This window comes from Pelmatolapia mariae, linkage group LG7 (assembly GCF_036321145.2).
Source record: "Pelmatolapia mariae isolate MD_Pm_ZW linkage group LG7, Pm_UMD_F_2, whole genome shotgun sequence".
NCBI classification, from domain to species: Eukaryota; Metazoa; Chordata; class Actinopteri; order Cichliformes; family Cichlidae; genus Pelmatolapia; species Pelmatolapia mariae.
Genome location: NC_086233.1, coordinates 8,179,822 through 8,193,698, shown reverse-complemented (window position 1 = coordinate 8,193,698; position 13,877 = coordinate 8,179,822). Strand labels below are relative to the sequence as shown.

Here is a 13,877-nt window from a genome sequence, read left to right as displayed (position 1 = left end):
TTACATGTTCACTCTTCTGTTTGCTCTTCTTTGGTTCAATTCATGTCAGTGCTATTGTTATAGTGCCAATTCACAACAACAGTTACCTGACGATGCTTTATAATGTAAGGTAAATGACCCTTACATTGATAAAACCCTGTTTTCTACAGTCATTGGTCTCCACTGATTCCAAACGGAAAGTGTTGTTTCCATAGCACATAAATGCTGCATTAGGTTTGCTGGCTACTGATATTATAGCTTATTAATCCTCTGTTTTAAGAGTCAGCTGAGAAGCTTGAAGCTGTCCTGTAGCTATGAGCTTCAGACAGGGAGCTGGTGATTGAAGTAATTAGTCGAGTGTAGTAAAAAGACTGGAGTTATAATAAATGGACAAAAGCATTACATCACATACTCATCTCTGCTACAGAATCTGATGTCATGAAGCACTGAGCACACAGTTTTTGTGCTGATGTTAATGTCAGAGCAGGTTTGGAAGTAGGAGACCCTGCTTTATATGGGATATCTAGGAGGGATTAAATGTCCCACACTGATTTGTTACAACGAGGGCATAATATTACAGTCCTACACTTGAATTTCAGTGAGCTCTTTACAACACTCAATTCTTTCACAAGTGTTTGTGCAGGCAGATTGCACTTGGTTTTTGATACAGTTGTGGCAATGGGCCAGAAAACGCCTGAATTCAAAGATAAAGTGCTGGAGCCCAACACTTTTGTCCGCGTAGTGCATGTGGAATTAACTGGCCTGGCTGGTCTTTCTCTAAAGTCTAAAGTCATTTCATCCAGCAGCATGAACATAAGTCCTAATCATAACTTTAAAATGCACTAAATAACATTTTTAATTAATTTAATTAATTTATGGCATAAGTAGGCAAAGGAAAGTGCACATGTTTGTTTATTATTTGGTTTTAGGTACCTAGTAGCTTCATATAATATAATGAACCCCACACTGTAGTAAAAGGGGAATACTAGAGGTGTTGGTAGTTGAATATATAGCTAGTAGGTTCACCTTTTTTAAAGTATTTACATGATTCCATGCAAATTTAGATGGTTTTGTCTTCAGGGTTATTCAGTTTGCAATTTTTTGTGCTACTTTTGAAGTGTTTTTGTCCACAGGCTGGGTAGACCTATTTTCTATGAAAATTAAATTCAGTGAATAAGGATCCATATTTACTTTTACACAAACGCTTCAAACCATATTCCAGACCCATAGTCTCTCTCTCACACTCTCTCTCACTCTCTGATCAACAGCTTTATTAGTAGAGCTCTGCAAGATTTTGCCCCTGTGGGACAATTTGCACATTACAGTGCAGTCTGTGCTGTTTGTTTGAATTTTGTTGCAATAAATCAAGACCAGTACACAACTTGAAGCTGCAGGCAAATAATTAAGATAATCCAGATAAACTGAGATAAGCCACGCCATTAGCTGCAGCGCTGAGTTTGACCTGTCACATCCCCACAGAGTTGGAGCAGTAATTTTCCAGCTCCACCCTCCACACTGGTACAGTGCTGACACACTGCTGGCAGCTGACACGATTTGGAGGCAGCGTGTGAAAGTCAGCAGAGACATTCCCTCACTAACGCTGTTCCTTGGGCTTGTAAGAGTCACATTCAGTAACAGGACAGGAGGGGCACTGCTGCCCCGATATGAGCACAGGTACATGACAGTCTATAAGGGCACAGGGTGTGTGAGTGAGACAAAGACCGAGTATGTGACAATGTGTGACAGTGTTTAAAAGTGTCAACTCAGCAGAGCTGTCCCGCTCTATTTCCTCAGCTTCTCTTTTCACCCTATAATAATCAATAACGGGCCCCAGCCTCAGTTGGCACAGCAACAATAGATAGATCAACATTACATTACAGATGAAGCCTGTCAGCAGCCGTAGGGACTGAAGAGTCAAAGCACTTCGTTCTCCTCTCTTATTCTCTTTTAGTCGCTCCCATCATCTGTGCTTTTCTGTGTCCCGCTTCCACTTCCTCTCATCCCAAAGCAGAGAGAGAGCTATTTGAATCTTACATATCTTTGAAGATGTCTTGTGTTTTGCTGTGCAGTTAAGTTGCGACTCATTTTTACTAGTATGTGCAAATACAATCAAGCTCAGTGGTGTGTTGTTTGGCTCTTGGGCTCATTTGTATTAATATTTCAGCTCCACAGACGGCTGCATGCTGTATGTAGATGAATTATATAAGAGAGTGGAGGGGTGGGGTGGACGGAACAGCCATTTTCGCTTTATCTCAATCTGACTCTGACCTCATCTGTTTGAAGTGTGTTTAAAGTGAAAGATTGAAAGAGTGTGGCGCTGCAGACAGAGAGTGTGTAGATGTGTTGATGAGGTGTGTGCTTTGTTTGGGGCTATGTTTGCCTTTATCTCACTGTTCACTGAACCTCATTATCGTTGAAAGAGGAAGAAAGTCCTTTTCTCCTTGAAACTGACTTCCATACTGATTGATTTTGGGCTGTACCCCTGTAGTAGCCTGCTTACACACACACACACACACACACACACACACACACACACACACACACACACACACACACACACGTACAAACAAACAATGACCAATGTGTGCAGTCACCCATGGCAAAGAAAAGATGCAATTACCCAGATGTCATCTCCAAATTTTTATTTAATAGCAGCAAAACCTGGTGTGGCAAATAATTGCTTTGCTAGAGTGCATTGTTATATAAGTGAATACAATTCTAACCTGAGACCTCAGTACTTTAAATAAGATCAACAAACAACACATAAGGGTTAATTCATCCAATACAGTACAACCACAAGAAAGACCAGAAAACAGGAGACTAAAACAAACTGCCAAATTTGGACTGCTGAGCTTGTATTTCTTTGGCCTTTTCAGCTCTAATGAACGAGATGGTCAAGACAAGCTGGCAGGCAAACTTGTTCCAGATGAGCACAGAAAAGATTGAAAACTGCAGGTATTCCAGCCCTCTCTGATGTTACAGTGTTAAGGCCTCATAGTGTGCAAATAAAGCAGTCCACTAAAGAAAAAACCCTCATACATCGCAACCATTTAACAAGACTGCTGGTTTCTCTTTCAGACTATACCGTGCGCTTTTTGTGTGATTAGTTAGATTTCTCTCTATGTGTGATATATGTATGGTATAAATATATATATATAAATATGAATAGCTGCTGATCTACAGTAAGAGATTACTAAAACCAAGTGCTCTTCATTTTTTGACAAACTTTTAAGAAACTCATTGATTTCTTCTTTAAATATTAGGAATGATATCAGAGATTGGCCTATTTATTTGTAGGCCAGTATTATAAGATAAATACATTGGATAGATAAGTAATCTGCCTGCTTAGAAATATAAAACTCTTGATTAAAGTGGATAATAAATATGCCCACAATGATTTACAGGTAAAATAATTATTAAAAGTGCATCCTTAACAAGAAAAAAACACTAAATAATGCGAGTTGATAAGTCCAGTCCATAAGCTAACAGTGTTTTCCACATGCACCTGAAACAGATAAATGATGGATTCATAGATAGTAGATGTTCGCATTGCTCTCACTGCAGCATGCATGCATGCAACAAAAATATGAGTGGGAGAGAGGGAGGAAGGCATAAACTAACCATCAAATCTTAAAGGTTTGGATTCACTCAGATACTCAAATCCAGTTTTCAGCAAGCACCCAGATTTAAATTTGCTGCCACTGTGATCATAATAGGGAGTTCAGGGAAAACCCCAACCGCCCTGCAGCACTTACATTAGGACAGAAATGCACACCGGTGGTTGTAAAAGTATTACTATTACAGTTATTTATCTGTGATATGGAATATCTGTGATATCTGAGACTGTGGAAAGTTGAAACATTGGAATGGATGCATGGATTCAGGCTTTCGTTTCCTGGATCACATTTGTTGATTTGTGCAGCTCTTGCTGAGGTAGTGCTAAATCCCTTAAAATCTTAAACCTTATAACTTCTCCTAAATGTCCACTTTACCCAATAGCAAATAATAATCTATCCCCCAAAGCACCATTTTTACCTTTTGTTCAAAGCTATGATTATTCTGTCACCAGTGATTTGACTGTAAGGCCTAAAATGTTCCATTGTAGATGATGTTACTGGAGCTTGGCTATGAGGTGGCTCACAAGATTCTGGAGGTCCTGAGTCCTGTGCTCAGTAGTTTTCAGCACTTCTGTGTGATTTGCTTTTTCATTGCTCTCATAATCTGCCACAACCTTGTTGGTGATGAGGGACAGGCCCAATACACGCAAGCCACAGTGACGAGCCACCACCACCTCCGGGACTGTGCTCATACCTAGACAGAGGGTAGAGGTTGACATTTAATCGAGTACATAAAAACATTCCTTTACATCTCAGTTAGTACTGAACCTTGTAAGAGACACGTTAAAAAGAAAAGGTGGTTTGACTTCAGCACTGTGGTGTAGGTCAGTCTTCAAACACACAGGATCCTTCATTTCACAAAATGCAACTTTATAGCAATTTCTATTAGATCATCCCTGCTTAATTAATCTCCATGGCTTGGCTTTCTCTTATAAATGTGTAGTTACCAACCCAAATAAGGCTAACACCTCATGATGAACATGACGAACATGCAATAACAAGTAGGCTTAAACTTAAGGGTAAAAGTAGTACTAAGACAGTTTAAAAAAATGTGATAGTGGCCCTCCTGGGAGCAGCAAAACAAGGTTTGAAGCCAATATGACTATATTATTAAAGTCATAAATAAACATAGGTATATCCAATGTTTTAGCAAACAGTTGCCTATTAAGAATTCATTTGGAGTCAATTTTTTTTTTATCTTTATATGATGTATTTAAGACCCTTATTCACTTGTCTGCCATTTGTTGCTGGGTCTGTAGCATAAAGTGGCTTTTTAGCTGCCTGTTTTACTGTTAGACAAAATAGTAAAGTTATGGGACAGACAGACAAACCTATAAAGCTTTGGTGAACTACAGTTAACTGCAGAGTTGAGTGATAGTCATCTTTTAGTTTTAAATATAGTCATTTGAAGTCCTATTGAAATTTTTTTAAAGGATTATGGCAGTGAAAGTTCATGAACTTAGACATTCGTTTTCATTAGCTATACTATAATGACTATTCTGTCAGAAATGGCATATTTTCCTGTAATTTAGCAACTACTCTGGCTGTAAGCTGACATATGTAAACGTAATCTATAGTAAAATTTCAAATTAAGATAATAAACCCATATAACAACTTTCAAAATTTATCATCTTTTTCTGCCAATTTTACTACACAGAAAATATTTAACATTACACATGTTAAATTTACTGTAACTGATCTGATGTAGTTACAACTGGTTTATATCAGGTTCTTGTTCTGTAGGACATGAAAGTCTAAATCACATTATGATACATAATAACACAAACAAAACATCAGTTGCTACACAGTGAAAAAAGAGTAAGAGGGTGTATGATGTGATCTGGTGGTTACAAGGATGTCCGTAGAGTCTGTTTCTGAAAGACGTAGATTATGTATGAAAAAATGATCTCTGATTATAGCTGATTTTTCAAGTTGGTACTGAAAAAGGTGCACGTGAAACTGATTTAGTGATGAGGTGTCTTGTGTTGTGCCCCTTAAGCGGAGCAGTAAGTGTTGGAAAGGAGTTATTAGTTTGAATTTGAAAGTAAAATTTAATGGCATTATTATCTGTGTAAATTAAAGAAAGTCAGGGTACTCGATCCATGTGCACAGGTGGAAATGAATCATATGAGCTCTATGCTATGTTCTTGGTTCAGTAATATCTCTTGTAGTGAGGGAACAAACTGGGAGGAAGTAGCACAGTAAACTGGGAGGCAGTGTTACGGCTCCCAGTTTGATCTCCACCAAATTATTTAGAATTAGAATTTATTCATGGATGGATCTAAAGAGCACAAGTGAATAAAACTGTAATGAAGGCAAACAATAAGCAAGTCCAATCACGTGACATAAACCTCCTTCTGTATTGTCATAACAACAAATCACAAATAACACTACTCAGATAGTTTTTCTGATTTGTTCCAGCCATAGCCTGAATCCAAACCATTTACTGTTGACTTGTAGACTCTGCATGTATAAATTATTATTTTAACCATGGAGCTGAATTATTTAAATAAGAAAACTGAGCTTGTATTTAAACCAACTTCACCTTCAAAAACACAAAAGTATTGTGCAGTATAATTGTGTGTAACTGTATACTACCACATAATGTGCAAAAAAAGTGTGGGGGGGAAAAACAGGGGAATTAGAAGAAGCGTTTTCAAGATTGAAGAACTGCAAAGTCATTCATACTGTATGACTTTGTAAAAACTGGAGGTTATGTAATAATAACAGGAGAGCCAGGTGCCAAGTTGGTCTGTCAATGATCTGAACAAATAAGTAACAAATACAGACTCATACATAATAGATCACTAGGAGGACCAAATGAAAAATAGTATCCTTTATACAAAACAACATTTTGCATGCATAGATTTTGAAGTCATTTTTAGGTCTTTAATTTAGTTAAGCCATCATATCTTGTGTACCTTTAAGTCTGGGGTTCAATATCGGACAAGTGAACCAGACAGGAAAACTCTGTAGTATCACATAAGCTTGTTTTTGCACTGTCCAGTGATACAGGTGAAAACTGATGCTTTTTTTAGCTTCCACTAGTTCCAACTGTTGGGGTAATATTACTGCAGAAATTTAACTGCTGTTAGTACATCTTCAAAGTAAATCATCTCTCCTTATCCATATTTTTTTTAATGTCTGTACGGTGGCTCTTGTAGATGTACTGTTATGAAATTTTAACCCTTTATGGTACCTTTTTAAAGGGCACTATCTGAACTGAGGATGAAGGAGCTGTACTAACCAACAGCATCAGCCCCCAGCCTCTGCAAGAGTTTGCACTCAGCAATGGTTTCATATGTTGGGCCAGCCAACATGCAGTATACCCCTTCCTGCAGGAAGCTGTCATAGCCCAGTTCCTTTGCTGTTTTTCTGGTCAGGGCTCTCAGGTCACGGTCATATGCATCTGACATGCATGGGAACCGCACTCCAAACCTACAGGGATAATTAATGCATGAATGAGACACAGGAGTAATGTATAAGATACAGATTTTTCTTTCACTGCCCTGCCTGAGTGTTTCTGTACCTCTCATCATTGTGCCCACACAGAGGGTTCTGTCCTGCAAATCCAGGCATGTTGATGTGATCTTTAATGAGCATGATGTCTCCCACACTGTAGGTGTTATTGAGTCCTCCTGCTGCATTTGTCACAATCAGAGTGCTCACACCCAGCAGATAGAAGACTCGCACTGGGTAAGTCACCTGGAAAGATAAAAATTGTATGCTTCAGAGACAGCAGCTGTCACTCTTTTATGGTCTCAGTGTTTGTCAGAAAATTACAGAAGGGAGTTACAGGTAACCTGGGAATAATAGCAAAGGAAACAATTCATCATATGAAGCAAATATTATAAAAGTGCCAGCTTCTTTATGCACTGATTGTTATGTAGTGGCTGTGTGCAGGTAGAGGTGGTAGTAGGAGGACCCAAGGTGCAGACACTCAGAGGCAAAACTTGAACTCAAAAACAGCTTTAATGCTGAACTCAAAAGGGTGACAAAACAAGGAATACAAAATAAACTTACTCAGACAGAACACACAGCAAGATAAGGGTAGATCGCGACAATGACAAACTGAAACACAGGGCTTAAATACATAGAGGGAGCAATCAGGGAATGGGCAACAGGAGGGAAACACAGCTGGGGCAAATCAGAACTGACGAGACAAGGAAGCGTAAACTGAACACATTAACATCAGACATGGACCGTCAAAATAAAACAGGAAACATAACACAGACTGACTGGACACAGGGAGACAGCAACTAGAGAACACAGAGACATAAACCATAAGACAGAACTCAAAGAAACCCAGAAATGATAAATAACATAATAAACTCAAAACCCTGGGTCAACGACCCAGGCATCCTAACACTGATGTCAGTAAGATTTTTATTACTGTAGGTTTTTGCACATGTGTGGAACAGTCGTGGTTCTGTGCTAACCTTTATATGGCAACTGATGGCCCATAAATGACTGTTGCTACTTTTCACTGCAGTCACATTTAGAAATTGTTTTTTTTTTCACATTCCCCTAGAGATTGAATTGCCTATGAAAGTGCTCTGCTAGTTAGTGCAGAAATGTTATCGAGTAGCTTGCTATCTTGATAAGGTCAGTGCTGTCACTTTGGAACATTGGTATGCTTGATATACGATTTGCATATTATGAGCCCACAACAAACTTTGTTCCATGGACAAAATTTAACCAGAGCCGTGTGTAATAACAGGACTGCAGAACCTCTAAAAGCAAACGAATGATATAATGTTTGGTGGAATACTTCTTCTAAAAAAACATATTCATTGTATAAGACAAAGTAATCAATTACAGGCAGTTATTATTGCTGGTGTATGTTTCAGATGAGTGTATTGCCATGGTAACAATAGCTGATCTGCCTAACCACAAGACAGTTGTGATAAGCGTGTCTTTAATTTTGCAGATATTCTGTCATAAAGCAAAGTACTGGAACAATTAAAATGTGTGGACAACCAACAGAGTGACACTGCCATTCACTGAGCCATGCAGTTACTGTACATGGTTAATAAAAACATCCCATCTAATGTGATCTTGGCTTTATTTTTTTCAGGTTGCCAAGTAGGGATTAAGGACCATAACACAGGACAAAGTCCAGTACATTCTGCCAGAAAAGCAAATTTGTAGTAGAAAATTTTACTTAAGCTGGCATAGATGGGGGCTGGCATATGCAGATGATTCATCTAGAGACATTTAAAATATTGTTTGTCTATAGTTCTAACTGGATATAAGAGGGCTATAAAGCATCTGACCTTCTGTTACTATAAAAAAAAAAACGTGACTTTATGATTCAGGGGGGTCATATGGAGAATTTTATGTAGATATGGCATGTGAAAGCGGGTAATAAAAGTCAAACCAGGATACAGTCTCCACAGGCCAAAGGGCAATCCAATGTGACACACTGGTTGGGTTTCTTACTGTCATCTCAGCACTTCAGCTGATCATTCTACAAACTTGGTAAATTGTTACCTCAAGTTGTACCTATCCTTGATCCTTGATGTCATACACCCAAATTTCCCCTTGTGGGACAATTAAAGGATTATTCTATTCTATTCTATTCTATTCTATTCTATTCTATTCTATGCAAGTGTTTATTAAAAGTCACCACTAGGCTATTTGGGAGAAAGTCTTAACTGTCTCAGAGAACAGCTTTCTCTCATAGAATATAAGCTTTATGGAAGAAAGTCTGATTTTGACTCATCAATTTAAAGAGCAACAATCTATTTTGAAGGCAGTTTGAACTGCATGTTTTTCTCAGTGTCGCTGACTATGTCAGAATTTAAACTGCTGGCTGAATTCTACAGTACAGTGCATCGTTTGCATCAGCAAGGTCTCAAGACACAGAAGCGAGTTGAGTTGGGTTGTGTAATGGAAATGTTGTATTTGTTCCAGAGTTGCTTGTTTTTTCACAGCACAATAATGCTGATTCATGAGTTATGAAACTATTCTATGAAACATGATTGATACAGTCTTGAAGCCCCTAAATGTTCTGCTGAGGGAACGACTACACCATATGAATGTGAAATGAGTACACCACTTCGTCTGTGTGTCGAGCCAGAGTCTCAGTCCCATATGCATATAATAACCTTTTTAATGAAAACTCTGAATGATGACTGCTTTTTATTTGCCTTGTTCTTTCGTTACTGGATTTCTTCTGCAATTTGGGACAGAAATTGTGACAGAAAGCTGCTCATGAGGCAAAGCAATAACAAATAAATGTCCCTCTATCTTTGCACATTTTCACATGGAGGCCATTCAAAATGCAATTAGATCAAATATAATCCCAGCAGAGCAGAGCATGGAAGTGGACAAATAATGGGTTACATCCCCAAGAGTAAACACCAGGTATCCGCTACTCACAGTAGCTCAAAGAAAAGATCAAGCTTTGTTAACATAAGCGGAATATGCTACTAAAGCTCCCCACCCAAGACTGGTCCACACACTGACTAACCAGCTCTTCACTTGCTTATATGCTGCTAGGTGGCTGATTGCTGAATAAAGCCGGCTGTCCACTGGCTCCTCGGGAGAGCTGGGTGGAAGCTGAGCTACTGGATGAGAAAAACACACCCACACAATGCACAGGCTTGCTAGGGCTGTAACAAATGTAAAACTCAGATCAGAGACATGACTGTTTTTAGCCATACTAGCCTCACTGCTATTTAGATGGTTAAAAACAGTCATGTCTCTGTATTTAATGCAAATTGAAATAGGTTAACTTTTGCTTTGTGTGGAACCAGCATTTTTTTTAGAACTGCAGCTGTTTATAATTGTGATCCCACAACGCCAATTGAAATATTGGTAATTTATTACTTATTTTTAATGTGGAATAACTATACACTGTATATAGATGATGGCTGTAGCCAATATGATATCACAAAAGAAAAAGATGGTCTAATCTGGGTAATAAAAGGTAGTACAAGCAGTAGATTATCTCTACATACTGCTGCTTACCGTTTGTATGTTGTAACCCTCGTAGAAATGGAATCTCCCCTGCATACAGACACACTTGCAGCCATTCAACTTGCCAAACACCAGCTGCCCTGCATGGCCCTGCACTGCACAGCACATGTGTAGTATGAGCCATTGCTGGCTTGCATATGCACACAGTTCAGACAGTATGAGTAATGAGTTTTAGGAAACCACTTACCGGTGCTGGTGGGAAAACGTGGAATGTCCTTATATTTGAACACTGTCTTCTCCTCCAGCAGATCAGCTAGACTGCCCAGGCCTGAACCACAGATGATGGCCACTTTGGGATGCTGCTTTGTACGGTTAAGCAGCCAGTCCGCTGTCTCCTTATAGTCTTCATAACTGTATATGAAAGTGTTAAGGAACAGAAACAATATAAAGTCAACACATGCAGTTTAAACTGCACATACACATACAAAAATGTGTCCTTTTGTGACAACAAAGTTTCCACAACTCACGTGGAAACTTTGCTCATTGTCTCACTGGTAGCACTGGTAGAGTTACCCACTGTTCAGCAACAGCTATGTTAATTACAAGTGAAAAGGGAATTACAGGGGAAAATGTGTGAACAAAAACACACGGAAATGAACACTTTAAAAATATGATTCAATGATGCAGGGTGCAACACACTGAAGGGCTTTTACTTTGCCATTTTGAGTGCACCAGGCAAATTATAATTCAGGGGTGCTGATTTGATTGGGAATGCGTCAAGGTACTACATTATATAAAGTCTGAACCAGTCTGTAATTCTGGTTATAAATGTGGTAGTAAAGCTATAACCTTGTTAATGTTCCCTCAATGCCTCAAGTCAAGCCTTGTTATTAAAACACAGGGACACTTCAGGCTGTGGCCTTTACCAGATCAAGCTGAAGCAGGAGAAAGCCTAAAGACTCTAGAAATCCCATCTAAGACATATGCTATATCTGACTAGAATTAGATGTTCTGGCTTATCTTTTCCATATTCCACCTGTTTCTTTGCTAAAAATCCAGCATGAAATTATTTTAGCAACAGTAGAAGTTTTGGCAACTGGGATGGAGAGTTCAGTCAAAGTCATAAAATTTCCATGAAGTAAGAAAGTGAGCCAGCTGCCAAATATATCAGGGGCCTATGCATCAAAAATTTTATCCATGAGAAAGAAACTGAAAGTAACTGAATCATTATCCAGTCTGTCAGTTGCAGTTGTGGCTCTATAACTAATTCTTCAGGTGGTAATTTTCAGCTTTGTACAAGAACACCAGTCAGGAAGATTAACACATGACTGTACGAACGTCTGCTGGATTAGAAGGTGGAGAATAGATGACAGCATGTCAGGTTATTTAACCATTGCATGTTTTTTTAATCAGTGATTTATAAACCCAAGCAATGGAAACATGGAGACATCAGCAGGGGTGTATAATATGTAGCATAGCAATAAAACCATCTCTTGTTCAGCAAGAACATGATGACAGCTCTCATTCCTGTAATTCTGCTATAACCTTTTATTTAAGGGGAAGTAAACTTTCCCCATGAACAAGATGAATTTACTTTTGAGTGGCCAACTAGACTTACCAAATAACAATTATAAGAACTTGATGTTTAGCCATCTTTGTATGATGGTGTTAATCTGTTAGATTGTCCTGTTTTTTAAATTACATAATAACCTTACAGTTTCTACTATGTGTTAGCATATTAAAGTCATGTCAAAATCACAGCTTGTAAAAAACTGTGAAAAACTCAGTACAACCCATGTTTCATTAGCTCCTATAACCAAATTCAGTTGCAATAAGTTAAAGTAGCTGTTTTCTGTGTCATCCTCTACACTAGCTTCTAATTTTACAGAGCAGAATCTTAAAAGCAGAACCTCTATAAAGCCTTCTGCTTTATAGAGCTAACAACACCTGTATGTTACTTACTTTCTTTACTCCTGTGGCAGTAGTTTTTCACAGCTACACCTAGACTTACACCTACACCTAGCAACATATAGAGTAATATATGGGTAAAAAGTAAAGCCAGTACATTTTATTTCGATTTTTCTCCTACCTGCCTTTCAATTGAGCTCAATGTTTATCTAGGTTACGTTTGTCTTTGAGCTCACTTTGTGATTATGTTCAATTATATAACAGCAAGCAGGAAGTGAATTTGTAAGGGCTCTCCTTCCCTTGAACTGGTGGGCTGGTATCGTGTGGAGCTGTCCGTGGTGCTGCGGGAAATTTGTATTCAGGCTCTGAAGCCTGACTGCCACATAATTCTGGCATTCCGAACACAAAGTCCCGAAAACACAAAAGGCAGCTTGACTAGTCGCGGTAGTTGCTAAGCCCCAGGCTTTGAATTAGACACACAAGACAGGCCTGTTAAGTAGGCGAACATGCAACCAGTCTGACTAGATCATCACGATAGACAGCAATGATATTTGCATTTTTTTATACTAACAATGCAGGTTATTCTTCCCTTACTTACGCTGTAGGTAAAGGCTTCCACCTGTCATATTACGACAAGCTCACTTCATAAGAGGAAAACCCTAATTGGCTGGTCTAATCTTCAGAAATAAGCGTCTCGTCACTTTTGCCTTCATTAAACGTTTCCCAAAACGCACAAGATGCTTTATGTAAATCTTAGGATTTATTCTTTAGACCCCCTTCAACACCGTCCACATTCCAATTAGACAGCATAGTAGCCTTGACAATCATTAGGCTCTTTTCACTAACATCCAGCCTTATCATTCCTACCTGCACTGACTGCTGGAGGGGTTTGCCGCTTCCATATCCGACGATGGCGACGATAAGGTCCCGTTTAGTGTTTATTTTCACAGGTGCTTCCCGTGGATGGTACGCCAGTTAAAGCCGCCGATGGAGACTCTTCTGCTTGGGTGGACGGAGTGCGGAGGGGGTGTTGCGCGTTGACGTCACGACATTTCGTAGGGGATAGGGGCGGGGCTTACACGGAGTGCCGGTCGCCCTTTGAAGAATACAAAATCCAATTTTCTAGCCGACTGGGCAATTTACTGATCCGTTTTTTCATGACGAGACAAGACCGGGAACAGAGGGAGAAACAGTGAGAGGGCGACAGAGGAGAAGGGAAAGGAAAAGATAAGGAAATAATAATAATAATAAGATAAAATATAAACAGTAATATTTTGGATGTTTTTTGTTATTGTTTTTTACCCCACAAATATAAACAAGCATTTCAGATTACCGAGTTCCATTAAACACCAGTTCGGGGAAACCCCGCATGTGTCTGAAGCATGCTGTACAAATACTCGCTCTGACTAACAATTCAAAGTGCTGACTCAGGGATTAGTAGAAAAGAAT

The 13,877-nt window shown here is 39.0% G+C and overlaps 1 protein-coding gene across 2 annotated transcripts; it reads right to left on the bottom strand.

Annotated features, from left to right (window-relative positions):
- Positions 1-2,613: 2,613 nt before the first annotated feature.
- On the bottom strand, positions 2,614-13,431 carry pnp6 (purine nucleoside phosphorylase 6). 2 transcript variants are annotated; one of them, XM_063477724.1, is made up of 6 exons: positions 13,296-13,431; positions 10,768-10,931; positions 10,572-10,675; positions 7,126-7,301; positions 6,844-7,034; positions 2,614-4,290 (listed from the first exon to the last, which is right to left on the bottom strand). In XM_063477724.1, exons 1-6 carry the CDS (start codon positions 13,328-13,330, stop codon positions 4,091-4,093), a joined length of 870 nt encoding a protein of 289 aa, XP_063333794.1. In that variant the 5' UTR covers positions 13,331-13,431; the 3' UTR covers positions 2,614-4,090. The 2 variants fall into 2 exon arrangements, with proteins under 2 accessions (XP_063333794.1, XP_063333795.1); XM_063477725.1 differs by having other exon boundaries at positions 4,177-4,290; positions 6,926-7,034.
- Positions 13,432-13,877: the final 446 nt, after the last annotated feature.

Bases quoted from the DNA above. Each gene is read 5' to 3' on its own strand.
- pnp6 (XM_063477724.1), bottom strand. From the start codon at position 13,330: ATGGAAGCGGCAAACCCCTCCAGCAGTCAGTGCAG. The intron at 10,932-13,295 runs GTAGGAATGATA...TTTCATATACAG, and splicing joins CCCTCCAGCAGTCAGTGCAG to TTATGAAGACTATAAGGAGA. The intron at 7,035-7,125 runs GTACAGAAACAC...TTATCCCTGTAG, and splicing joins TGTGGGCACAATGATGAGAG to GTTTGGAGTGCGGTTCCCAT.